The sequence below is a fragment of the Hylaeus anthracinus genome, unplaced genomic scaffold, assembly GCF_026225885.1.
Source record: "Hylaeus anthracinus isolate JK02 unplaced genomic scaffold, UHH_iyHylAnth1.0_haploid 4, whole genome shotgun sequence".
NCBI classification, from domain to species: Eukaryota; Metazoa; Arthropoda; class Insecta; order Hymenoptera; family Colletidae; genus Hylaeus; species Hylaeus anthracinus.
Window position 1 is genome coordinate 6923608 of NW_026535289.1, and position 27878 is coordinate 6951485.

Genomic DNA, 27878 nt, shown 5'->3' on the forward strand with positions numbered 1-27878 from the left:
AGTCTTCTTTTTATGTAACTTTATATCGAACAACCTTTATGTAATATAAATATGGAGAAAAACTTTGGAAATTATATGAAGTAAACTATTTTTAAATATATAAATGTGCCTCCCTTATAAATAATACTGTGTAACTGTTAATAAGTTGGGTAATATCACTTTTATTTTTGTGAAAGACGCTTAATCTGATCGCTGAGAACTTAACATAACTGAAACGTCAACAAATTCATTTGAATAGTGCGCTACTTTACGCGCGCCCGCCAATTACAGCGGCGCATGCGCATATGTCTGATTGTGGCCAATTGTGGCATTCAGTCGGTTGTTCGGTCCGTGATCTTTCGTTTTTTGTTCATCAATATTAATATTGTTGTGATTTTCGTCTCCAATTGTGTCGACAGATTTTAAATAGAGTCCACATTGTTCAGCATTATTCGCATCACGGAGACGACGTTTCATCGAAGGTGAGTTAAGTTAAGAGTTCAGTGAATACGTCGTGTTGACGACCGTGACGTAGCATATTTTAGATTTCACAATTCAATTAAAAACGAAACGTTAATAAACGTGTGTGTTTTAACAATAAAAAGATCAAAGGACGTAGAGTTCTGATATCGTCACTCTAATCGAAGTCATTTGGTCGTGACGATGAATTTCGAAGAAAAAAGATACACGAGATCCATGTCATCACGAAATATTCATTGCTGTCATGCAACAGCTAGATGTTATAGTTCAAAGAAAATTTTCCTAATTCGCGTCAAATGATCCATTTACGTAATCGTAATTTCTCACGAGTCGTTCAATTACAAAAATACCACCATCGATTTGAGTGCACATAACCGTGTTGGTGTTTTAGTGCGTATATATATTTCTCAGACCATCCAGTTTGAGTGTACTGTTAGCTGAAGTAGACTGGAGGTATGGATGCATTGCAAAATCGGAATAATCACGAGGCGTTCTTCTGTGGAAACGACAACAGTAATATTAATTACAGATTAACGGAATATCTTGAATTGGATAGTCGTACAGAAGATCCGCTCCGTAAGCACAGACAAATTGTACAATGGTAATGAATAATAAGATATATATATTTGTATAAAATTGTAGGTGAACCAGAAGTAACTATGAATTTAAACGAAGGTTCCAGGCGGTTACCGCTTCATCCTTTGGAGGAACTTGAAGAAGATATGTTTGATTACGAACGTGATAATCCACTGCAGGATACGAACACAGAATTTGAGGTGAATAAATCAATGCTATAAGAAGAATTTTCTTCTACTTATGTAATGAGTTTTAAATTTTGTAAGTTAACATATAAGTGAAATTTTAGGAGCAAGTGGTACCATCTAGTCAGTTAAGTAACAGTTATAAATATCCAGAGGAACTAACCATTTCTGACAATGAGGTAGACGAAGGTATATTCGAAGAAGAACCACCGTCACACGTAGTTTTACCAGATGATGACAACACAAACGACTCACAGCCTCCGTGAATTTTAACTACTTCAATGTAGTTGATGTGTTTGTAGTGTAGCGTCACGCGCTGACTTGCTACCAATATCCCATGTTATTCAATTTTGTCTGTTGATCAGGATCACTGATCATATTTTACAAAGCATCGTGATAATTGCATCATAATATTTTATAATGTTTTACGCAAAATATGCAAAACCTACTTCAAACGGCTTTTTAAATTACAGTCATTGTAATTTATGTTTACATTTAAGTATAGCAATGAACCAGATTGTTCATCCTTTTTTTAATATTGTCACTTTTATTCCATGTAAGATTTGAATAAAGACTATACTTTCAAAGCATTTGCTTTGAAATTGAACCATATTTTAAATACAATACTTGAGTGTATATTATAAATGTGAATCTGCTTACTATTGTATGTATACATATAACAGAGAAATGAGCTTATAAATAAAGCTAAATCGGAGAACCGTTAATCATAAGTCGGCCAACTGAATCCGTCCACCTGTTCGCATTAAGTACTCTATCAGTACCCAGTGATCGGTATAGCCTATACCAGTGATTGAATGACTACAGTTCTGTTAACATTCTTCCCTTAGTTAAGTCCCCTCAAGGAACCTTCTAACACAAAATACGTACAAAAATATGCATTTGTAATGCTGAGTAAGTGCATATGGCTCAGTCATGTCTGTTTTCTGTTGGTATCCTTACTCCATTCCCTTGAAAGTTCAATGACATCACCACTATGAACTCAGTTACACGGAGTAGGTTAATTTAATTCTGTACTCGTCATTCAAGACATAAACCCACCGTAATATTAATGTCTTACGTTACATACACAATGTCAACATGTCCGCTACTCGACAACGAATGTTTACCAATAAAAATCTTTTATTACTTGTTCCACATCAGAATTCATTTTCGATTAGACGCTAAGAATATTAAGTTTTCTCTACCGAAAAGTAGACTACGAAGAGAACCAACACCGACTTTCGCTCGTTTATAAAAACGAAAGACAGTTTGGATCGATTTGCAAAGTACAATTCAATTGCCATCCGCAAATCACAGTAATTTGTCGAATTACGACAATCATTTGTAAAACGGGACACGTTTTACGCCGAAAAAAGCCATTAAAAGCGAAGGTAGATAATGTGATTCACGATCCAGAGGTTTGCTCGCTATTAGCGATTTTTGCCGATGATGGATCTAAGTAAATCATCCGTCGACAGGTTCGGTGTTGCGTTTCTACGAAAGTCGATCTGTAAAGCGATTTTTTGTCATCCAACACGCGGACGAGCCTGCACAATGTTGTACGCTAGAATTACTTTCGGACTTGTGTTTGAAAGTGAAATTGAATCGTGCTGAATCGTGTTTCATACGTTACCCTGGGAATCGTACTCGATGACCATAACGAGAGCTTTTGTCATCACCAGCATTAATTTGCATATGCTACGGAAATCTATGGGAACGACTGTCGTTCATTAACACTTGCTCGAATTTTCAAATTTCATTTATTTGAGTGATTAATATTGATCGTGTGCTTGAAATAAGTGTTATCTATATAATAGTTTTAATTGTGGTCTTCGAATTTTCTTTTTGACAAGACTCATATTTTGTACTGTGAATATTACGAATAGAAATACAATTAATTTTAACTAATTTTTAAGGTAACTCTAAGTAATTTTTAAATGATAAATAACTCTAATATTCTATTGTCATTTTTGTTATATATTATTATAATAAATTATTGTTTCTGTTAGCTTTGCAATATAAATGTTACCCTATTTATTGTAAACCTATCGGAATTAACGAAAAACGGATATCTATTTGAGCGATGATTTTTGTGCGAATCGAACAAAAGCGCGAAGGCAGCTTTTCTTGTTTCAGCGTGCCGCTAACATGAAATTTCGCCATCATTTCCGCATTCTCCGACCGTGTACCATGGCTTCAGATTACGCTAAAGAAAAACGCGCATTTTTAGAGTAATTGATCAAAGACATCGAGGACATGGATACCATCATGCGCAATAATCATAATCAGGCTACAACCTAAAACCTAATAAGGTGACACAGATTTTACGTGCATACTTTATTTATAATTAAGAAGTTAGAGATGTATACTTACAATATATAATATCTAAAAAATACATTATCTTATACTACATAGTTCTTTTTACAACAATATACTATTTGGTTCATTTTCATGTTACTGAAGAAGACTAAAAAATTTAGTTGGCTTTACCAACCAGGGTGTACTAAAGCTGTATTTATTTCTACATTGAAACAAGTGCTATACATTTATAAATGCGATATTTGCACTGCATTTAACGATGTCAAGTATCGCGGAACCTTGAAATGAACAGTTCTGTGGTGAAGTAATTTAAAAAAGACGCGAAGACTTTCGCAAATGAAACGTATATTGCATATCACAAGCGTATCGCTCGGTCTACATGAAGGAAGTTTCATCAACTCCGGTGTTCATCGTGCATTACGATCTTGGAAATCGTACGACATGATGTCTGGTGTAATTCAAGCCATAGTCCAGTTTTGCTGGTACAGAAATACCGGGCTACAGTTTTGCAAGCAGTATCGTGTTTCGCGTAAAAGGACGACAACTTTTCATTGGCGATCGATGCCAGAGACACTGTTAGGAACACTGAATAGTCGTAGATTTTGTTGTTTAAATTAATTAGAGCAGTGATTCCATATTGCAGAAATGCTGAGATGTAGTTAAAGCCGCTGCCACTGTTTAAATAAAATATTTTAAATAACGTTTCTTCCTTTTTTAACGATTGGTTTGTTTTTCAGATGCAAGACCCTCTGAATTTAAAGAAGACGTATTAAGAATGCGGAATGTTGAAGCAACGCGCTTGGAGGACCGTCTCAAAAACGGAATTCGTATCTTGAAATGTGACATCATTTTTCGTGAATTGGGAAGTTGGGTACTTCACAAATTATGTGGAGGAAATCTTCGCTGAAAAGTGGATGTTGCATCATATCACGACACATGGTAACAGATATCCAACCACATTGCAGATAAAGGTAAGTGTGCTTCCAAGAAATATTTAATCTAAGATAATCGTTTCGATTCAAGTACATATTTGTATTCGATTAAAACAAGCTTACGCTCAATTATAGTACATGAATCGAACTACAGAAAAGAAGTGACTCCCGTTCTTAAAAGAATAGCATTTTACTAGCAAACGTATTCGTTGCAAATGCTTATTTTTAGCCGCGCGATCACCCAACAACCATCGATCTTCCAATCGCGTGTAACTTTCTGATCTGTATTATTAATATCAAACCAAACCTTTGAAGTATCGATAATTAATGGAGCGTTGAGTCATCCTGATCAATGAATCGATTAAACGTTATTTAATTCGCTTTTTTTTTTAGAGGAAATCATAGGTTCTCCTTTCTGAGCACTAAAATCACAAATAATATATTATACAAAGAAGGGAAGATGAATTTCATTGCAACTTCTACGCTCCACTAGTTTCGTTGTTAATTCGTGTACTGCTAATCGCATTTTCCATCTTGTTCGCGTATGCAAATGTGTCATTGTGCGCTTCCAGGATGATACACGACGTTTTCCGTCCGCGAAATATCGGAAGACCTTTTACCTCGCCCACGCTGCTCGTTGTCAGTGAAAGGAAAAAGCCACGTCTCCGTCATCTCGTTTGGTCGCTAATTTCAAATCCAATGGATTCAAGAGTCGCCCCTCGAGTGCAAAGAATTAATCGTAATGCCCCAGATGAACTCAGTGGGTTTTTAAACCGGTTTTCGTTGACCTCGATGTTCCCCTTGTAACAAACTTTTTCTCCTGGACCCGTGCTCGTAAAACTCGGCATTTAACGAAACGATATTTCGTGGTCGAAGGGGGCAACGAATCGTCTCGAATAAAACGAAACGTTCCATTCCATTTTATTTTTACTTATCATCGTTAATACATCAATACGCTAATTCAGCCCAGACGGATGGCGAAGTTTCTCTCGTTTCACAAATTATATTATTCCAGCGTTTCAAGAAAGTTAATCCGACAGATCCATTCATTTTCCATTCCTTGTTTGAATAAACATCGAATTTATCGTGGGATGGCTGTTCAGTCCAACGTGGGAGTCACAAAATTTTCCTCGTTCTCTCAAAGACGTAGATTTATGAAACGAACGGGGTCACAGGAAGATAGAGGTTCTTTTAGATTCGTTCCACTTTCGCGACGCATCCCGTAGGCGAAAGAAGTCGCGTTTGGTCCATTATCCAGACATCTGTCGGTACCGTACTGTCGTTTTGCGTTTCCTATGGGTCATCGAATTCAACCCAATCAAAACTGTACCGTAATGGGACGTCTAGTCGCGAAATGCGTTACCCCAAGAACATTCTAGAACGCATCGTACGCAGGTACGTGGAGATCAGGGCCATCGAACTCGACTTTTGGAGCTTTCTCCTGGAAACGTTCCTTTCTTTGGGTTACCATCCGCTCGGGACTCGATTGCAGCCGTTTTACTTTTTTGCTCCTTTTGTTCAGCCCAGTGTCCCACATTCTCTCCGATCATCGACTCTGGCGAAATTCTTGCCGTGTTCCTCGTACACGTGACACAAGCAATGAACATGCATTCATCGGTTAAGAATTTCATGATCTCAATTCGTCATTTGCAATCTTTTACTTAGAGTTTTCTGAGATTTAAGTGCAATGGACAGTGAATGAGACCATTTCTAGCTAAATTCAGAAGCTAGAATAAAGAATGAACCAAAGACTAAAACTTGTTTAAACACTTAAGTAAGTAGAGGCAATTAATAAATTAAACGAAGTTTGCCTGCTCCATGCTCGAATATTCCATGTTCATTCGTAATATTCCTCGAGCAATTCTAGCCCCGATACATGGTCCTTATTCAGCTCTGTATCGTACGAATACAGTTAGGTTGTTAGTCCGTAGACCGTGTGGGCGTGTTGATTGCGTGTAGCCTAATCCCAGTTGTTACGGCAGCCGTATCTATATCAGGGCTGTTCGAGATCCCAGAACACGTGAGAATCACGAAATTCAAGAGGAAACAGATCTAATTTTAATAAATGTACTCTCGTCTGGCCTTTTCCGCTGATCTCGAGCAGCTTTGGCCCGTAGAACACGAAGGAGACGGGCATGTTAAACCTACGGAGACGTAATGTTCTAGAAAAGAAGCTATAAATCTTATGTCCTTTCTTGTTATCTGCGTCAGTTGTCATTGAGAGCCGTACAACTGGAATGTTTTCTTAAGAAAGTTTTGCAGCCCTACCCATGTTCTCAAGAAACGTTCGCAAACTATATTCGTGCCAATGGTGATCTCAGGAACAGCGTTCTCCATTTATACCGTAGGGGTGAAGTCAGCCATATAGTCATGACTCCCTGGTTGATTAGACGCTGTTTTCAGCCAGGTGTCGCTGAGAATTATTTTTACGCTTCGGGATAAACTGATGATATCAATTTTAGACTGATTAGTTAAAGACATCGATCGAATAGTGTATGAACTCATTAAAGAGTCAACGTATAATGCCATTATTTAGAGATTTTCAAAATGACTTTATCCAAGCACTTGGAACATCACTAAAATAAAGCTTGGTATAAAGAATGAAAATTTTGATAACGTAATTCATGGCTTAAGGCTAACCAACGAAGATTATTTTTAGTCTCAAGCCACGATTGATTGGCAGCGATAGCTTGAAACGACTTTCGTGTGCCTTGACTCTGCAGGACGACGCTAATCGTGGCTGTAATCCTGCCGTTACATAAGTCGCATTTAAGATGTTTACCAAGTGAATTATGCCTGTGTCGAACGACAAAAAATTCTCACCTGTCGACCCGTGTCCACGGAGACGTCAGACGGTAGTCTTGGTGCACGTTCGATAACCTTAAGAGGTACCGTTGCCAAACCGGAAGTGGTGAACACCGGGTATACAGTGTCAGTGCCACGAAATTGCTTGGGACCTTCGTCATGGAACGAGAAGCGGCTGGCACGTGAGAATGCGCTTCTTTGTCAGCGCTGTAAAGCTTGTACATTTAGCGATGGGAATGTACGATCTTGTTAATGGGGTTGCCAACACTTTGCTTTACATTATATGGCGCCTACGGTGCCGATGGCAATCCCAAGAGATTCATATCTAAACAAAAGTTTCGAATTGCGAGTAAAAAGTAACCCTAATATGATCAGAAGAAGAATAGTCATCTCGTGGCTCAAATTATCGTTCAAGATGGAAGGGAACTTTGCAGTGTTAAGAAAGTGTTAAGTAATATCTGCTCTGTGCCCAGAAAATTAGGGTTCGCAATGGGAGAGCAAAGTGTGTCGATCTTCGAATCCGGTCGCATCCCACAGTCCCAAGGTTCGCGCGAAAGTCAAGGCCAGCCAGTCGTAAACCACAAGCTTCGTGTTATCCACCATACGTTATACATTTACATATATATCCGCGGTATAGTCACGTACTGGAGAAAGCGAACGGGAAACCAGTTTATGAAAATAGCGCCGCGCCTTTCTCGGAGGCCTTCATTGTCATTAAGCGACTATGCCACGGTCCCCCTGTTTAACGACATTTTCTTCAGACACTTAGTCTGAAAATCTTTTGGATATTTGGCCGTTATTTGTAAAAAGAATTCTCATGCTATATAGCATGAATTTGCAAGGAATAATTCTTCATGAAAAAACGAGTCCAAAACGTAAAATAAAATTTGTCGCTACCAAGTTTTATTTTCAAGAGAATCGACTTGTAAAATTGCTGGAGGGTAGATCGAATGCTGCTCGTTTGATGCGTCTGTCCATTACTCGATGTTTCTACTTGCGTCGGTGTCTCTAAACGTTGGTAGTGGTAGGCTTATCTCCTTCCGGTAGATCTTACCATCTTCTGATCCGTTCGAGTCAGTTGAAGCAGATGATAGCACTGTCAATATTTGCAGTCAGCAACGCCAGTAAAAATAGTGAGTAATGGTCGGACGGGCTCGCCGAGTTCATTCCACTATTCAATATTGATTTTCTCTGAAGTGAAGCTCCGAACAAAAGAATTGTACTCCACATTTTCGATTTAGTTCTTCAAATATCTATAACTAGGGACTAAGGATTTTTCAAAAGACAACGCAATTTTCGTAAGTACTCGTTTATTAAGACAGCTCTCGTGCCGCATCCGTGGATACGTTTCGCGTTTGTAACTGATAAGTCGTGCGATAACGTACAAAGCGGCGGTGTGATAAGGATATGGTACGAATGAAAGTGTAAACACGTGAAACATGTAAGCGCAAACGTCGGAAGATTCAACGATTGTAATTAACAGCGTCGATTACAGAGGTTGCGCGTTCCCGCAATTGGAGCGCAACCGGTAGGAGATCCTCGTCCGCCGAGTCTCATATCGCAGCATCGTAGAAAGTGAACGCATAAATCTCGTTGCGATCTGGGCTGCGCGCAGTCTCGATAAGGAGAACGCGATTCAATTAAACATCGTCGAACACTCCACCCTGGAGCTCCTTCAGGTGGTTGTTGTAGATGTAGAGGAAATTGCCTCTGGCCGAGCTAAGACCGTACAGGGCGCCGTTCTCCAGTCGCTGGAACGGATTCCTGGAGATGTCCAGAACGTTCAGGGTGGCCAGGTTCTTGCAGGAGCCTTTGGATATCGTCGTGATCTGGTTCTCGGTGAGCCAGAGGCGGGTCAACTGGGGAAGACCCTCGTAGCTATCTCCATCGATGGTCGTTAGCGTGTTATTATTCAAGTGCAGGTCCCTCAGCGTTGGCAGGTTAAATGTACCTCTTGGAATACTAGAGATCTTGTTGCCAGCCAGGGACAAAGTGAACCGCGGAACACCCACGAAACTACCCTCTTCCAAGCTATTGATCTCGTTGAAGTCGACGTGCAAGAAGTCCAACGTGAATGGCAGACAGGCGAACGTGTCTTTGGTGATCTTCTCGAATTTGTTCCACGCCAGATTCAGATCTTTCAGATTCTCCAGCTCGGCGAACGTGCCCCTCTGCAGCTCTGTCAGCGAGTTTCGATTCAGGTTGAGCGTCTCGAGCTGCTTCAGGTCGCTGAACGCCAGCCGTTCTATCTCCGACAGACTGTTGCTAGTCAGGATCAGCATTCGAAGAGAGTCGAGGCCTCTGAAGGCATGGTTTTGAAGCTTGTTGATGTTGTTGTTGGCGAGGTTCAAGTAACCCAACCGAGGAAGGTTCGCGAAAGCTTGGTCGGGGATGGAATAGATCTGATTGCCGAGCAACATGAGCTCCGTCAGGGATTGAGGTAGGCTGGAGACGAAGGAGAGATGCTCCAGTTGATTGCCAGCGAGGAACAGACCGGTTAGGTTCGTCTTCTGGAGAGCTCCTTCCTCGATGTTCTCGATGAGGTTGTTCTTAAGATTCAGCAGCTTGAGGTGCCTGTTTTCGATCACCTGGCTATAGATGGCTTTGATCTTGTTCTCCATGAGGTTCACGTAGATCACGTCCTCGGGAAGATCGTTGAGCATCTCCTTGGTGATTTCCGTTATATCGTTGTTGGAGAGGTCCAGGGAGACTACTGTGAAGTAGTCCAGCTGGTACCAGCGCTCCTGGAAGCCCTTAATGCCCAAGCCACGAAGACTCACCTTCTTTCCTCCACCGGTTACCGGCACTTCTACGCACGGAGCTCCTTCAGCGATCTTCTTGCCCTCTTCCAAAGGCTCCAGCGAGAGAATTATCTTGTCTGGCATACATAACTTCAAGATTTGCCCTTCCTTGAACGTGAGCTTATTTGACAGCTGGCACTCGAGCTTCAATGCTTTGTCCTCGGCCGTGTCCATCGCCTTCTCCTTTTCTTGTTTTTTCTGCTGGATGTCAGCCTCCGCTTTCATCTTCTCGAGCTGCTTCAGCTCCTCCTCGTTCTTCAGGAACGAGTTCGTGAACGTTCCAGTGCTGATGCTCCAGAAGACGTTCCCCTCTGTCAGGATCGTCGTGGATTTGGTCAAACCGAACAGATGACCCCTGCGAAGGTGCATCACGGGATTGCAGGAGATGTTGAGGACTCGAAGCTTCTCCAGATGAACGAACAGGTTCTCCAGACAGGATAGCTTATTCTCGGCCAGGTTTAGGTATTCCAGATTCGTCAAGTTCGAGAAGACGAACTCTGGAAGCGACTCTAAAGAGTTGTTCGCCAGGTTCAAGGATTTCAAGTTGGGCACGTCGTCTAGAGCGCTCTTCTCCAAACTGCGGATACCCATGTTTGAGAGATTGAGCTCTTCGATGGCGTCACCTTTGAATCGGATGTTCTTCAGGGTTCCATTCTGGATGTCTAAGATGTAGTTCTCCAGAGACGGGTTCAGGGGAGCGGCTGCCAATAGAGGCAGGAACAGGCCGAAGAGCAACATCGTTGAACAACCTGGAAATAAAATGTAATTCGATGGTGAGTTAGAGGAATGAAAATGTGTTCTGTGGAAATGATAGAGTGAGTGTTGTTGATACATTTTTGAGGATGTAAGCGTTGTCATAATTCGAGATAATAATTCATATTCTGAAACTTCTCCAGGAGATTTTGCAAGGTTATTAGTTAGTGCATTTTAGAGTGAAATGTATAAATCTAGCAATATGCTGATAGTCATTCGTACTACTGATCATCTCTGGAAAAAGAATCTTTAGGTTATGATTGAATTTCATGTAAAGTTCTTCTTCAGAGTGCCAAATCATTTTTGAGTCTACTGTCAACATACACATTTGGACACCTAAAATATGGTGTACTTTTGTTCGAGCTTATGGTTACTGTTTCCTGGAACAACAGTATTATCAAAATTCCAACAGCCATCCGTTTGTATCTCCGAAGAAATTTGCATCGCGTATCTGGTAACCGGTTTTGCCGCTTCTCGAGACTGGAGTTACGAAGTTTTGCTTATTATAACAGTTTCAGCGACGTCTTACGAGTTTGGAACCGCCAAACTGCTATTATCGAACTAGTCTAATTGCTTCCACGTAATACCATAAGTCTTCGACAAAGGAATGGTCACAGGCTTTCAGAACAACTTCGAACTTTAATTAATTTTTAACTTTATCGCTTAATCTATTCTTTTACATTTAGGGAACGGTTAATTTACAAAATAACTCTTCGATTTAATTACAAATATTTATTATGGTTCTAATGACCATTCCCATACGATAATATATAAAATAACTCGGAAACTAAACGTACACGCATGTGCCAATATCCCTCAAGAGATTAAAGTGTCTGCAAATATGGAAAACGTATACTAAACGTTCACAATGCATACCCTCGAAATTAAACGTCAATTGAATCAAACAATTAAGGAAATTAAACGAAATAACCTGAAAGAGTGTAGAAATGCGTGGAGTTAATAGAGAAAAAATGTATTCCCTGAGGTTAATAAAGGACACCGACCGCAGAAGTCTCCACGAGTTTGATGACGCAAATTCACTAAGTTTGAGGAAAGATTAGCAACCGTTTCGCCGAATATTATTCGCAGAAGGATGGAACAACGCCTTTTTAGAAGATAGAAACACGGTCCCTTACCTTGGAAGGGTTGGACTGTCGTAATTCCGAAAACCGTGCTGAGCTGCGGACTGAGAAGGACTGTCCCGGTGTCTATTCCTGGCGAGCAGCTCGCGACAGGATTCCTCGGGACACGGCTATCGCGGAAACAGGTCTTGCAGGCCTTTATACCTAGCAGATTTTAAGTGTGTACGAGGATCCAGCGGATTCGTACACGCGTGTAACGCGAGTGTTGACGATTTAGCGGGCCTGAGTGGGAGACGACGACCAGCTAAGAGTACAAAAAGACCGGAGGGCCGTTCGCGCGTTCCTGGAACTTCGTTAAATTCCCCTGCTTGGCTATTAGAGGCAAAATCACGTCACGTATCGACTGTCAGCGAGCAGGAAGTCTAGGCGCCGCGACCATCCTTGAATCGAACACACTCTATTCTTAATTCGTTTTATTCGATGGACCAACGCTCCCCACCTCTTCCACGTCTGTGAAACGGAGCTGGACAATTTTATCTGAAATATCGATTATTCGGATATGATTCTATTCGGCGCTCGATAAGCCGTCCACTGTTATTCAGTTTTTCTGACGATACTTCAAAATGTACATTTTACAAAAGTACGTTTCCTAGGAACTCCACTTGGGATCACGTCTCTATTGATAATTTCAGTTGCAACTATAAAGCGACGAGCGGCCCCGAGATAGCACATCAATTGATTCCCAGGGTGAATAATGAACGGTGCATATGCTGCTTAGTTCTCTCTACAACGCTTCTAAGAAATTGCTGCGTGTTTATCTTAAACCTGTTACCCAACAGCTGTGAGAAATTGTGGGCTTACAGTGTATGATAGATCGCCTCAGTTCAAGTCCCAAACGTTGTTGTGAGTATTAAAATAGCCTGCCGGGTTCCTCAGTGCTGTACGCCGCCGTGGTTCTTTTATTTACACTCGCGAAGGGAACTAGAAAATTCACGGTACGTGTGAGAAAATGGATCGAACAGGACGGGAAGCCACGATGTTTCTGGTATTCGAGGAAGCATTTGGAATACAGACGCCTTTAAAGCACGAGGATACGTGCGAGAGGTTGCCATACGTAGCGTAGCGAACTCCCTCTGTTCGTCGACGATTGTTTGCGTTCGGTACGTGGCGTGGTTCGATAAACGAGCCTTCGGACTTCGAAGTCTGAAATTGTTTGCCGTGAATACGTGATTTTCTACCGTGTCACGAAGACTCCTTGTGAATTTCGTCGCGAGCAAGCTCGTCGGTTGTGAAGCAATATCGTTGTTATTGAGACAGTCTTGTCTCTAATAGGTCATTTTTTGAGGGGAAATATCGGTTTCTTCTGAAATTGTTGAGGTAAAAGCGTCGGGAAATGCTATATCTTGAGGTTCTCATTGGAAAATCATACACCACATTACTGAGCTAGGCCTTTCTTTATTCTTCTACGTGATTAACACTAAAACTATCAGCGCTCAATTGATACTTATATCCACTCTATTATATCTTTGAAAATAGAGAGTGGAGAGGTGCTTAGTTTCCAATTCCAATAATTCTTACTAAAAGTTGCAGTAAAATCTCGATGGTCATAATTCAGCAATTTTATAAACAACTCTAAGGTCAAATCCTAGTGTCAAGATTATCTAGAATTTTGTCTAGTTCCTAAAAATTGCTCCAGTAGATACACGAGCTCGTAGACAGCCTGGCCATTTTATTTCTTTAAGTACTTATCATCTTACGACTACCTCAAACGTGAGAGAAGTTTACATTCCAAAAGTCGAAGAGAAAGAATCCTCCTCGAAACGAGAACCACTGCGATGAATCGATCACCTCCTACCCAACCATTTCGAGACACTCATTGCACGCCATTGTGAACCTAATCCAGATCACCAGCCGGCGGTGCTACCGGATCGTCGTTGGCCTATTTACAAACAGGCGAGACGCGGGCGCTAACAACTCGTGCGTAGAATCACTTGGAAACAATTACTTGGCCGCGTGTCGTTGGCAATTCACGAGCAAAGGGATCCACGGGCGACCGGTATTCGATCAAGGAGATCCCGTCGATCGTCGATCGTCCGGTAAATCAATGGCCAATTTCAAGAACTCGTTACTACCTCGACGCCGCGCGTTTCCTGCTGCAGCCAGCCGCGGCGACATGCTCCTACTCGTCGTGGTTGTTCCACTATCGATTATACGTTCGGTTAAGCATGACCGATCGATCGGGCTTGGTCGACTCCAAGGGTCGTCAAACACGGCTGGATCTGTTCCATCGCGTTAAATCGACGCGGACCGTTTCTTTCCTAGACGGGAACGGCTCGCGTCGTCTTTGGCGGCGAAACGTTATCGGCCGCCTTTTAACGCGATCGTTGGAGAAAACCGAGGAAATTACACGTCGACTGTGAATCGATTTTTCCTACCGTTTCGAAGCATTTTGCACCGCTTTGAGAGTAGGCACAAATAGAGACGCTCAACCCCCCGCAGGGCGCCACGCTGTGTTTTTTTCTGGGGCACCGGTGAAAAATGTAAGTCAACGTTCCTTGACAATGGTGGCCTGAAAAAGAAGTGTTACAGGGGGTTGAACAGGTAAGGAGTTTATTTATATTACTGGGTAACCGAACGAGTGAGCCGAATAGCCATCTTCTTGCGATTCTCTTCGCTCGGGGGGCCCTACGAGATGGATCTATATAATAAGGAAGTGTTACATGGTTCAAGAAAGGTAGAAGTTTATTTATATTATTGAGCAGTTGGACGGCCGAGCTGGAAGTACCAACAATGGCCATCTTCTTGTGGGTCCCATAGGTTCCATCTATGTACTGTATCTCTCCTGACTTCGGTACCATTGTAATAAACCATTGTGTCGGACTTATATTCTCACATGTATTGTTGAGTCATGGAAAAATTGATTTATTTTTTAGATCGGTAATTCAGTTCAGTTCAGATGGTATTCCTCCGAGTCTCTCGATAGTATCATCTTACACATTTTTATTCCTCGCTTGCATCTCCGCTGAAACGCCTCAAGCTTCCAGGTACTGAGCTAGTACTCATAGTTTTCCATTTCAAAACATCCTGTCAGGTACGAAGCTTCACTAAAGAAATAATTAGTCAGCAGGGGAGGGGGGCACGCAGCTACTGAAAGAATGATTAGACGCCAGGGGTCTCGTGTGCTTACCCCACTCTCAGAAGTTATAGGTGCAACATCGATAATGGTGCTAGATCTCCGAAAGAGATCGGTGTAATCCTCGTCATAGATCAGATCACGGTGTTTGACAAGTCTGTCTTAATTCTTTGCACTCGAGGCCTTTGTTTTAGTATCTACTAGGAGATACTAGGGAACTCGAGATGCTTTCTTCGCATTCTGTTGCCACGAATCCTAAGCTATCGAGATTTGAGAATCAGATCACCTTTACCGCGCCGAAAATCATTTTATTGACAATTCGAGTTCCAAAGAAATTAAACCTAGAGAAACATTATTGCTGATAGATTTGCTGCGTGAAACTTAATGGTGACTGAGAGTCACCTCTCGAGTGCAAAGGATTAATCCTTTAAGGTCTTATGTCGAGCGAGGCTGAGGTACTAAGGTGACGTACTGAGGTTAGAAAATTCGGAGTGCAAAGGGTTGAACACTGTCAAAAGTAAAGAGAAGATCGAGTGAACCAGAAAGGCGCGAGTCAGGTGTTCCCTCGGCTATAAACTGGCCGTTAACGCCATTATGACACTCGCTGGTTTCCAGGCCGTGATCCGACATCATTCGACGGGCATCTCCAACGTTCCCTCGTCCGGTTGGGAATAAATTCCAGCGGCCCCAGGCGGTATTTCTACGACCAATTTGAAATGTTCGTGACCGGACCGGGACGAACACTCTCCTGTCCCGAGGTCGTCGCACTTTCGGAAACGTTGGATCCTTTCTTCCATACATTGATCCTACGAGAGTGTAGGGGCACCTTAATGCTTATTACGCTTAAGGTTCGAGGAATATTGTCAATCTTCATTGGCTATCATTGTCACGGATATCCAAATCGGAGATTGACAATGTAAGAAATTGTAGTACAATGTTTATTACAGTGGTTGGGCCTCTTTAAGGGGGCATTTGAATTGTCAATTTTCAGGTATTCTTTTAGATTTTTCTGTCATATTCATAAGGGGTGTTGCATACATATTTGTTCATATTTTACTAAAAATAATCACGATTAAACGTAATGCAAGTGATCCTCTACGCTTCATGAGGCTTGAAGCCCCCATTTAACTTCAGTGTCTCGTGTTGCGAGGTTACTTTAGGTATTTTTGTTTCGCTGATGAAGGGCTAATGTCCCCTAACCCTTCCTCTCCTCTAGGTGCAGGTGAGAACCACTGATCCTTCGCCGGATCGCGGTTATTACGTAGCACAAGAGGCAAGGTTCAGGCTTCGTAGTTCTCTCACGGTGCGCTATCTGGAGAGAGAGAGAGAGAGAGAGAGAGAGAGAGAGAGAGAGAGAGAGAGAAAGGGAAAAAAGGCACGCCTGGTACCCGCAGTGTCGAGTTAATTAAGTTTGCGCGTATGGAAGCGGGCATGAAGATCTAAGCTAAGAGCGCGCAACCGAAGGGCTTAGAAATATACCGAAAGGATCCGTGAATTATCTTCAGCCAGCGATCGTTCCAACGTCCTCCGTTCGCGATTCCGCCGAGATTCGTTTTAATTGTGCGAAAGGGTACGGTTTATGCAACTCCCCCCTTTTGGTGTCCCGTTGAATGCCTCACGGAAACGGATACAGTGGAACCTCCAGTATCGGAACTGACAGCCTGACATGACTAGTCGTTTCATATCTACGATCCTAAATTTTTTTTCTCTAGGGAAAAAATATTCTTCATATACTGTAGGTTATTTGTGTTCCACACGTGTAATTGGAAGATTGCAGTGAACATTGTTATGGGAATACTTACCGACAATGTACCGTGAAATTTATTGATTTCATTCTAGTGTGAAGGTTTTCAACACATTTTTTATTGAAGATTTGTTTAAAGAACGGCTGCACCTATTAAAAGTAGAAGATTTTCAAAGTATTCTTCGATGGACACTTTAGAAAATTCATACTCTTGAATTTAGTAGAGCGCGGGGCAGTCGGTTAATCAATTTTATCAATTTAATTTATATACTTGGCAAAGGTGTAGAAAAATGAATTCGTATTCCCGAGTTAATATGAAGCAGATATAAAAGCTCCAGTAGCTAAAGTTAGTTTTACTTCCATTTTCAAGCTCAATCTAGTATAATATACCTACCCAATACATGTACACAGTGGACGTAAATCAAGATCCAACGTTTCATGACGATGGAACCTTGGAGCGTCCACGAGCCTGTGTAATTCTCATCGAACATGCACCATACCTCATGCCTCAACTCAAATGTCGCGTGACATCCCTACGCTACGTGTCCACATAGTACAGCGTTTAGAAAACGTTCTGAAACAAGCACTTGTTTGCTGTTGATTTCACTTCGAACGTATATATCAATAGAGAATCGCGTTACATAAAAGGCGACTTTGTACGGAGATTTTTGTACAAGATAGTTTTACACGCTTACGACATGAATATTCAAGCTTGACGACGCTGAATTTCTCTTTGCATTCGTTAAGACCCTCTACAAAAGACAAGGAGTAGAAAAAAATTGCGCTGACTTGGAACAAAAAAATAGCTACCTAAAAGATTAATTTTATTCGTTTCTCAACGAATTATTCCACTTGAAAATTCAGTTTGGCAATCGACTCAGTCATAAATTTAAAAAGAAGACAAGGAAGATTGATAGCCAGACTGCGGATGTTTATGCAAATTCATATTTTAATGGATTCCAACAAAGAATTGAGATTTAAATGAAAGTGGGTGTAATTAAAATACACTGCAAAATGAATTTCTGCCGATTAAGGTCGAGTTATTTAATATTGAATAATTGCATGGATCTGTGACTAGTTGTTTTTTTAATAGCACGCATGCAGAGGTCTGAAAAATGATGGCGGTCGTAATGGGTTAACGTGAAACGATACTCGAACAAGTTCTAATTATCCGCGGTTGGAAACTCGCTCAGGAAACGTGTAAAAAGACTCGCAAAATGTGCGGAGGATTCTTCGTTTGGAGCTCGGCCTCGACGAGTACGGATCGTTAAAGGCCCCAGCGTAGTGAAATTAATTTTAATTAGTGCAAAGCGTGACAAGCGCGGGCGAGCTCAAATTATTACTTGTCAATGCTTGTCCTGGGTTGCCTGCTTGCATAAATAACGACCGGGCACCGCCAGCTTCGACAAAATTTTCTTCGCGCTAACGCAAATCTGTAATCGTGTTTCGACTTACGATCGACAAAAGTGTTTTTCAATTGGCAGACATTTCCTGACTCGAGATTGTTATCTAAAAACACCCTTAGCAATGGAAGCTTTTAGTAAAACCTCGATGAACCTAGGATAGCTTGAGGCCGAAATGCAACATTTGCTTTTTACCATACGTTTATTTTTACGGGCCAGTCAGGATCTATCCAACGGAGGATTCCGATCGGTGCGGGCAATAATTACGGGGGTGGTGATTGGTTAATGGTAGCCCCGATGCATAGCGCACATTCAGGTTATGCCTTATCTAAGATCGGCTGGTTTCAGCGCTTCTTGCATCTTTCCACGAAAGTGCCTCTTTCCGGACGATATTCTTGGAAGCTACGCCGAAACATTTTATATAGGGTGTAAACATAGTGGTTCACGCGATATTCAGGGGTGAAATTACTCAGTCTTTTTTCTCAAAAATTTATCAAATATCAACTATTTGATTTAATTCATATGTACATTCATTTCATATGTACAATTTATGCTATAGGTAATATACGCTTATAGTATAACTAGCACACCAACGGCTCTGCTATCTTAATCATTGGAAAGATGTATTACCAGCAGAAGATATATGGCTTCGACGAATTAAAATAGGGACAGGTGGATGTAAATGTATCCGTGTATTTGAGTGCACATGAAATAGAGATCGCTGGTACACAGTGACGCACTGTAACGGGAGACAAAGTGGGACAAGCGGTTGGCACCCAGAGGCACTGCTTCTTTTAATTGCCAGGGACTTTAGCAATCTTACCCGAGACAAACGTTCGTTTGGCAAGTTATGGTCTTTTCACCCTCTAGTGGAGGAGGATAGCAAGCATAAGAAATCGATGAAATATTGTTCACACCCTATGCATGCATATTCTGTTTCCTGGAAGCTATATTGTACCTTATACTTGAGAATGTTTTCAGGTTGACTATATATGCTGGAGCACGTAGAGATTCTATCACTTGTAGAGATTATGTAATTCCATGGCAAAGAATATAGCTGATTTATAAACATAATTATTGGGAGTGTCTGGGACTTTTTAATTCACTTCGGTGATGAGCTTTAATAATGCGTTCGGAAGATTGTTTTGTCGTGTTTGTCATTGTGTACGTGTCAACATAGAGACATCTTCGAATTGTCATTGTTATTGCTAGACTGTGGATGATTATGCAGTTACGTCAAGTAAAAATATGCGAAAATGTAAGAAGACGTGCACAATTGGAAAAATATATAAAATATCAACAGTAAAATAGATGTTATACTGTGTAGAAGATAATACATACTTTCGTTTAAATCGCAATTCTTTATCTGAATCTATAAAAATATGAGTTTGGATAACATCTAATTATTACACAGTCGTCGTCATCGTGTAGCCATCGTTATGTGCTCACTCTCGTTGTGTTAACCACCAGTATTATATATAATCAACACAATCACCATGATCATCGTCATCAGATGTCTCTTCTGAAGGGACATCGTAAGTCCAGGCAAACTTTATTAGTGTTTACTAAACTGCGGATTTTTATGCATTTATAGGGAATTTGAATGTGCAAGAACCTACAAAATACAAACAATGTGCAAGAATATAAAAAAGATTGAAAGTAAAGTTCACGTTATAATATTTGCAGAATAAAATAAATTCCTATTTGGGTTCAATTTTTGTAGGCACGTTTGCGAAGATTTTATTGTGCATAAAGATCCGCAGTCTAGTGATTACACAGGATAAACTTATGGGAGCATAAAATTTGTAAAAGTGCGCGATTTCTTGAAAGTATCTATTCAAATATCAAAGTGCATGTGTTAAGATATGTATAAAAATATGAGCTTGTGTTACATGGAAAAAGAATGTGTGAATAGTCTACGACTTAAAAGAGCGACAAAGAGCATTTGTCTAAGAAAGTAAGATGTGGGAACATATTTTGTACGACATGGTGCAATCTGTGAAGATAAACAAGGAAGCCTAAGATTGCAACTTAAAAGATTGAAACTATCAATGCATATCTATGACTGTTTCGCACGTTATCACGTATCAGAATAGTACAAAATTTTGATTTTTAACATAAATATGTTCTAAAGATGTCTAAAGATACATATAAGCTCAAGTATCATTGCAGTAAATTATTAGTTTGTCTGGAAAGTCCGTGCCGATTTTTGATAGGTGGTACACGTCTGTTTATATTGGAATGGTCAAAAACAATTAACATGGGTGCATCCCTTATAAAGTGGAAAGGTCGTGGAACAAAATGATATTTATATAATTCAATAAATATGTATCAAAATTCAAATGTGCTTTTGAAGTTTTCTTAAAAATTGCCACGAACTTTCTGGACAATCCAATACATGCTTTCCTATTTGCACATTCTGTAACGAAGTGGCTCCGAGTGCAAAAGGTTAAACCCTTCTCTAATTTCCCGTAGGTCACAATGCACGGCATGACAAAAATGGCCAACAACGAGTCACCGAAACGATCGATTGGTTGCGCGTGGAAAGGAAGAGATGTCTCGACCCGAGCCGCAAGTTCAGAGTCGGGGCGCGGGTTTTCGCGCCCGCTGTTCTTCCAGGAAAGTGGCGCCTTTCGCGTTACGAACGAAAGAGGTCGTTCGAGGGGGGAGAAGGTTCGCGGGCCGAATGTGGAGTAGAATCGCGTTACGGGGGCTGAGTAACGGAGCGGGCGCAGAGTAGAGCGTATCGCGTGTCGTCGACGAGCGCCGTTCTTCGCGCGGAATACTCGCATCGCGGTGCTCGACGAATGGTCCGCCAGTCGCGTGCTGACCAGCCGACAGTGTGCACGGATAGGACGCTATGACCCGCTGTGATCGCCTGTCCCACGCTTCTGTCAGGCATCGATGACAGAAAATCATCGCCAAACGCTCGACGAACCAGTTCAAGCCGATCCACGTCGCTCGTCCTGGCGAAAATCGTCGAAAATCCTGCGAGAATAGACTCGACTCGATCTAGGAACTTTGATATTTATTCCAGTGAAGTAGTTGTTCCACGAACTCTCGAGGCTCTCGATGAGGAAGTTTCTTCCCTTGGTAGCGCGTCAGTGATCGATCGATCGATCCAGAATTGGTCCGGTAGTTCGCAGTTGTTGAAGTTTCCAGTGATCGATCGGTGCGATAAGTCTGAGAGAGGACTGTTAACGCGTCGCGAGAGGAAGAGCGTGCGTGCACCGATCGCGATCAATCGGCCGTCGTCCCCCGCTTGATGAGTCGCGCTCGACCGTCTCGGATCTGAGGATCCGATCGACGTCGAAGAGGCGAGCATTGTTCGTTGAGAGATCGCCCCCGAGGGACCAACCGACACGATGCTGAACGACAACGTGTGGAAGCACAGGCGGGTGCCTGTTCCGAAGAGGTGAGTTTAATTATACCGATTCCGATCGACGTTAACCATTCTCTACTCGGGCCAAAAACTCTTGCACGATTCCTTCGGTCAGTCGGATTATAACTTGGGCAAATTTACGGGATACGCTTTGCTTTTTCATATTTTTTCATACGTATAGCTCATGCATTGTTTATTTTGAAATTCTGCAAATGTCTGTGGGGGTGTATTATGGATCTCGTATATTAGGATGGCAGTGCATAGACAATATTTAACGCAGAATAGACAGTAAGACACCGCTTAACGCGGGAGATGCGTTCCAATAAGGGAAGGTCATCCTAACACGTAAATAATGGGGATAAGTGAAACAGACCAAAGAATAAGAAAATTTATCAGTTCTTTCTTTGTATTAGTTTGTAACATTATTTGTTAAATTGTTTTTTATTGCATCGATTATACACTTATTTATTGCTAATATCTATTTTCGTTCATACAACATTCATGAAAATCAAAAAACGTTCGAGTAAAGATGTCATGCTTGTAACAAGGAAGGTTCTTCCTCATCTGATATTTTTTATTTGATGTTCTTTTTTGTGACAAAGTCATCTAAAGTCGTTTGTCTAGGCCTGTTCCATTCAGCAAGCACTTGTCGATAGCAAGACCTCGCATCAATGACACTTCTTATTGCCTTTGAATTTCCATCAAAATTTAAATCATTTTGTACAAACTGAAAAAAACTACCAAATACTACCGCGTAATACTGAAACAGCGTTAAACGGGGTCTTACTGTACGTATCTATGAAAGTTTACAAAGATAAACGACGTGCGTGTCCGAGCAAGGTGTAGGAGGATGCCAGGGATAATTATACTAAGGATACAGAAACGTGGTAAACATAACGTATGTACAGGATAAAGTACGCCTAAGTAAATCGCAGATTAAATAAATTAAAAGAAGAAGGTAAGGATTAAGCCACGATTTCATACATAACGTCTTTGTTAATGCGTAGAGTTACGCATAACTTCACCCCCCCCCTCCTTTTGTCTCTGCTATTTAACCCTATACATCAAGGTCCCTCCTTACTTATCAATACACCCATTGAACACTTCTCGCCTTCCGTTCATCCTCGCTGCGTTCTACGATCCTCTGTGTTAATCACCATTGAAAGACATCACGCGTCCAGTTCAAAGCCTTTCAATTAGCTTTCACAGTTTTTCAACAGGTCATGCGAGTCATTAAACGAGATTTCTCTGCGCCATGGCAGACTTTATTCCTCCATTGATTATAAGTGACCCCTGTATTCGGACCTTGGACTAGCGAAAAAAAATCTGCAATCGTTTGTATCGTTAGTCGTTCGTTAGGAAAGTGACTATGCTCAATAAGTACTTTTCACGTGTTAACGACGTTTATCGCCTTCGAAAATCGTCCCTTTAGATCGATCGATAGTTTTAATCAATTTTAACCGGTCTCATTGGAATCCTCTGGAAGTCTCTCGAATTCCTTATCGTTTGGTTATTCGCTATTCATCAACGGGAAGAATACAGAGAATCCCTTCAGAGAAATCATCCCATGCGATAACAGGGCTTAGTCGTTTAACCGCGGAACAATGTACAGAATAAGTCGCTGACTACAAGCTCGAGTCCGTCTACTCGACTGTCGTGTTTCGGAATGGAATAAAGAAGCTGCCACAATTATCATTTAACTGTATCTAGCTAATCGTAATTTCTCCGCGGCGCGGAACAATGCCTTAATCGTTGTTTGGCATCATTAAATCGTTCAGCTGGCTCGTACTATGTACTACGAGGAATATAATAAGGATGATTAAGACGGATAGGTACGTCTGAATTCTTAGAAACTTTGAAACGTACAATAGATTATATTAGAGCGGCGGTGAGGCCGAGAAGTGGCTGGAGTAATTTAGATTGCGGTAAAAGTTAAGAGTGATTACTTCAATGAGGATCAGACAGGTGTATCGTGACATCACGACATGTGCGGCATGCCGCGATTGCGTGACTGGAAACGGTAGTATTTTGTCTCTAAGTGAAAAATAGTAAGTTGGAGTCTCTTAGAAGCATCAAGTATGAATTTCTTAATTTTCATACAGTAAATAATTTTGAGATTTTTTAGACGTTGTTTCACTGCTCTTGCACATAGCAATATTTGTTTCATACTTTTATCTTATTTATTAACTTCGATCCATTAACTTTTTCCAAGCCAGCGTCTATGGAGTTGGCGTTGCTTGTGTTTATCACCGAAACGACAAATGTCGTTTAGTAAAATGTTTCCACGCGATAACCAGCTCGTTTAACTTTGGGACAAACGCCTTTCACTGCTTACGGTAATGATAACTCATCGCTGATAGATCCTTGCTTCATCGACGATTATTTCATGTTCTGGTCGTCTTCAGAAACAGTATAATAAAGGAACGACGCAAGGAATGGTTCCTCCCTCTTTAGAATAAAACAATGGCGATTCGTAAAAATCTTTCGGGGACTTTTAAATAGGAAAATGGTTGATACATTGCTCGTCCAAGTACAAAGCGTGAGAGCCGAGGCCTCCCGTCTCAAATAGATTTATCAGGCAACGTTCTGCGCGCTAAAATGCTTAACCCCGGAATACCGACGGGTTCAGCAAACGTATGTGTTCTCCTGCTAATAGATAATGTGTCTCTTCTGCTCCTTTATCGCGCTTGAAAGCCTCGGATTTATAGACACGTGAATCGGGCATTTTTTATCTCGATGGCTGGTGAATTATTAATGGGCCCGAATAATCGTCCACGGTGAATCGCTCCCATAGGATTTCGAGTCCCGATAGCAAGGTGGAGACGAGGTTGAGCTAATCTATAAAGATTTATACTTAGGAAGAGCCATGGTAAATAATTACTCCTTGGTAGCTGACTGCCTACGTGGAAGGAAGAATTTCTTTATTTTAATGTAGTTTCAACAATTAGAAAAATTGTTTTGATCTCAATCGAATGATGAGGAACTATTTACTCTTGGTTTAGTTTGAGTCTTGGGAATTACATACAAAATTATATGGTAAATCGATTAAAAGACGGCTGAAGCAGAATTGGCCTTTGTTAATTTTATCAATTTTTTCTGAGTATATAAATTTTATATTAGGTGCAGTGTAGTTCGGGTTAGATCTGGGTTAGGCCAAGGTAATTTTTTCCCAGTTTTACGCAAAAAAGTTTCAGACAACTTTAATATTGCAAAGCTTCTTTCAAACAATCTCGACAGACCTATTCCAATAAAAAATGTAGAACGATCCACTCGAAGAAAATCACTCTAAGATGAAAAGAATCCACAAACGAAAAATCATACATCACTCTGTCGTCGTTCGTGTTCAACCAGAGAAAAAATCAGTTACACGCGTTACTACAGATGAAAAAGCTTCGTTATTCGGTTCGTCGTGCAACCGGTTCGCGTATCGATTCGCAATTATTCCCAGCCGCATTTAAGAACTTCATTTAACGAGGAAGACGGATCGAAGCATTCCTAAATGACGTTTAGATGTATCTCCATAGTGAGCACGGCCGATGTAATGGATTAAAGGTCATTCAGCGAGGTCTGTACCGCGCTGCAACTGCGAACAAATCGATCCATCACGTTGATTGGACCACAGAATAATGCGAATTATGCAAGAATCGCGAACGACGGTGCCCCGTGTACCCCTTTTAAATTCATGACCACTTTCTTCCGCAATGTCGTCGCGACCGGGGCGAGATAATTGCTTTGGATAGCGTCGACAACTTCCGGTACCTCTTTTGGGAAACGGTTTCATTACTCGAACAAAAGAATGTTGGTTTAGCTATGTATCGTACATACTATCGAGTAGTGTTTCTCAAGCGTTTTTCCAACGTTTGTTGGATAATCTAGATAAAAATACTAAACGCTTATGATATGGAATATCTCACAGGGAAACGAAGAATTTTTCGAAAGGAACTTTAGCAGGTTAACACGCAGGAGCGATTTATGAAACTTTCTGGGAAAAGGATATACTCTATAAATAAGAGAAATTTTGATTATACGCTGCTGTTCCAAATTTTTTACGATTTGTAATATTCATCGATAGTTCTCGAGAAATCAGTGTCCCGAAATTTTTCCGGTTTGTCGATGCAAGACATTAAATGTCAAGGTTCGGAACAGTTATTAAATATGCAGGAAACATATGAACCATCTCTCCGAGTGACTTATAACATGGGTCGTGAATAAAACGTTAAGTAGCTAATTAAACGTTGATACGAACGTTCGTGACACCAAGAGGCCAGGCTAGGAATTTTAATTTAGTTTCTCGGGCGATGATTTTCTCGGGCAAGGATTTTTAGTAAGATTTAAATACTTTATGTAGCAGAAATAAAAAGTTTACGTAATGTTTGCTGAAAGTTGCTCCACGCGGGGAATTTTGAGAACTTTGTCGTCACTTTCAGCGTTAAGAAACTTTCTAGAGCTGGAGTGATTTACGACAGGAAGATAAATAATAATTTTTGAAAGTTCACGATTGAGTAACTCAAATGCAAAATTTCGCGTATAATAAATGGATGAATAAAATCTGATCTTAAAGTTCATATCGACTAACCTTGTCCAGGAACGAGTTGATCCGTGAATATAAACAGCTTTGGAAGACACACTAAAAATATGAACAGTGTCGTAATAGAACACTTTGAGGGTCCGTGAAAACTCCTTTTAAATTGTTAGTTTAGCGTTTTGGCGAAGTGGAAACACGGTGCGTGTTCTACGCTCTCCACTAGAGAACTGAATGTTTGACATAGGAACGAGGCTCGTGACACGCTAGAGTATCGATGATTCGTTAATATACAGATAACCATAATGCGATAACTCTTAGATGAGGTCGGGGTGGAGGATATCACGCTTCATCGAATGGGTTGCAGCTCACTTATCCATAAATATTTTATTACAGACATTGAAGTTCTAAAACATAAAAATTCATTGCAATTTCTTCATTGCTGTATACGGTATTACGAATACACATGTTGCACTCTAACAAAAGTAAAGATTTAACTCACTTTAGATGCTCACTTTTCATTCAGAGAGAAATAACGGAGTGTTCTAATTACTTTTCAAATAGTGCACGTGTGTATTGCGGGTGTCCTTGTATCCATTGGCCACGATTGCAACCTCTTTGATCTAGAAGGTCGACAACCCAGGTCTGGCGCAGGTAGCGCTTATTATCCTGGACGTTTACGAGAATTGAAAGTCGTGGAGCGCATCAATGTCACTGGCGGGCAGTAATGGTTTCCAGAGGCGGTCGTTTCGCGAGACCGCTATTATCGTGGACTCTCACTGTCTTGGGAGAAACGTCACGCTCCTATCTACTTTCGATCGCGACCATTCGTTTCCAACAATATTGGCAATTTGCACGTACTTCATCGGCTGGCATTCTCCTCGGCTCCAACGCTGACATGATAAACAGGCGGTCGAGCGGTGTTGGTAAACGATTCGCCGTGTTCGCGGTCGTGCTATTTGCTTAAAAGGGTAGAAAAGAGGGGAGCTATCTGCTTGGGAAACGCCAAGGAAAACAGCAGGAAGAACCGTTAATGGTGTTTCACTTATTAAGCATATGCATACGCGCGTGTGTGCGCGCCGGCCAATTTCTTCCGTTTTAATTGATGAGTTGGAAAGTTAAAGGATAGGCAAGTCGGAGCATTCTGAATCTGATTCTCTCGCATGATGCGGGTTTCCTGAAACTGGGACGGCGAGTTGTTTTTACAGCGATGGGGGGCAAAAAGCTTGCGCAGGAAAATGCCTATTCCTATTTTCCTTTCACGAGTTTCCTTTCTTACGTGCTATTTAATTGCTGTTTATTCTTTTCTTTTTAATTATAGTCGACACTTGGATGTATTAACTCCTCTTTAGAAACGTACACATAATACTCAAGAGATTAGAAGACATTCCTCGTGTATAATAATCTTTCCTCTATCATTTGTTGTTTAGTAATACTTTCTTATACCTCTCGTGCTCTTCATCTTTATCTATGTATTTGCACCAAAGGTGGTTGTACTAAAGAGGCTAAAATACGGTCCTCATGTGTATTAATCTTTCTTCTATAATTTTTTTAGTAATATTTTCTTATATCTCTTGTCCTCTTCATCTTTATCTTTTGCACCAAAGGGTGCTCTCCCTCTTTGGACTAATAAATAATGAAATAAATTCTACAAGGATTCCTTTGCCTCAAAATTGAAATTCGTTTATAAATAATGGATTATGCTGTGTACCAAGGCTTCGAATGAACGTCGCAGTGGAAAGCTAGTGCTCCCGGGGGTTAACGAGAGCGTGTAGCGAAATA

At 41.1% G+C, this 27878-nt stretch overlaps 2 protein-coding genes across 4 annotated transcripts in view; one reads left to right on the plus strand and one right to left on the minus strand.

Moving 5' to 3' along the window:
* The first annotated feature begins 267 nt into the window (after positions 1–267).
* The window catches only part of LOC128894624 (heparan sulfate 2-O-sulfotransferase pipe), a 75631-nt gene continuing 48020 nt past the window's right edge, over positions 268–27878 (plus strand). The window contains exons 1-3 of one of the 2 annotated variants that reach the window (XM_054156474.1): positions 268–461; positions 4277–4510; positions 20668–21607. In XM_054156474.1, the coding sequence (XP_054012449.1) occupies positions 21558–21607 (50 nt within the window). In that variant the 5' untranslated portion in view covers positions 268–461; positions 4277–4510; positions 20668–21557. Of the gene's footprint in view, positions 462–2684; positions 3533–4276; positions 4511–20667; positions 21608–27878 lie in introns of those variants that run through there. The other variant, XM_054156475.1, reaches the window with a different exon arrangement.
* On the minus strand, positions 8376–26331 carry LOC128894621 (leucine-rich repeat-containing G-protein coupled receptor 4-like). 2 transcript variants are annotated; one of them, XM_054156468.1, is made up of 3 exons: positions 26151–26331; positions 11967–12449; positions 8376–10826 (listed from the first exon to the last, which is right to left on the minus strand). In XM_054156468.1, the coding sequence occupies exon 3, from the start codon at positions 10813–10815 to the stop codon at positions 8917–8919; it is 1899 nt and encodes a 632-aa protein (XP_054012443.1). In that variant the 5' UTR covers positions 10816–10826; positions 11967–12449; positions 26151–26331; the 3' UTR covers positions 8376–8916. The 2 variants fall into 2 exon arrangements, with proteins under 2 accessions (XP_054012443.1, XP_054012442.1); XM_054156467.1 differs by lacking the exon at positions 11967–12449.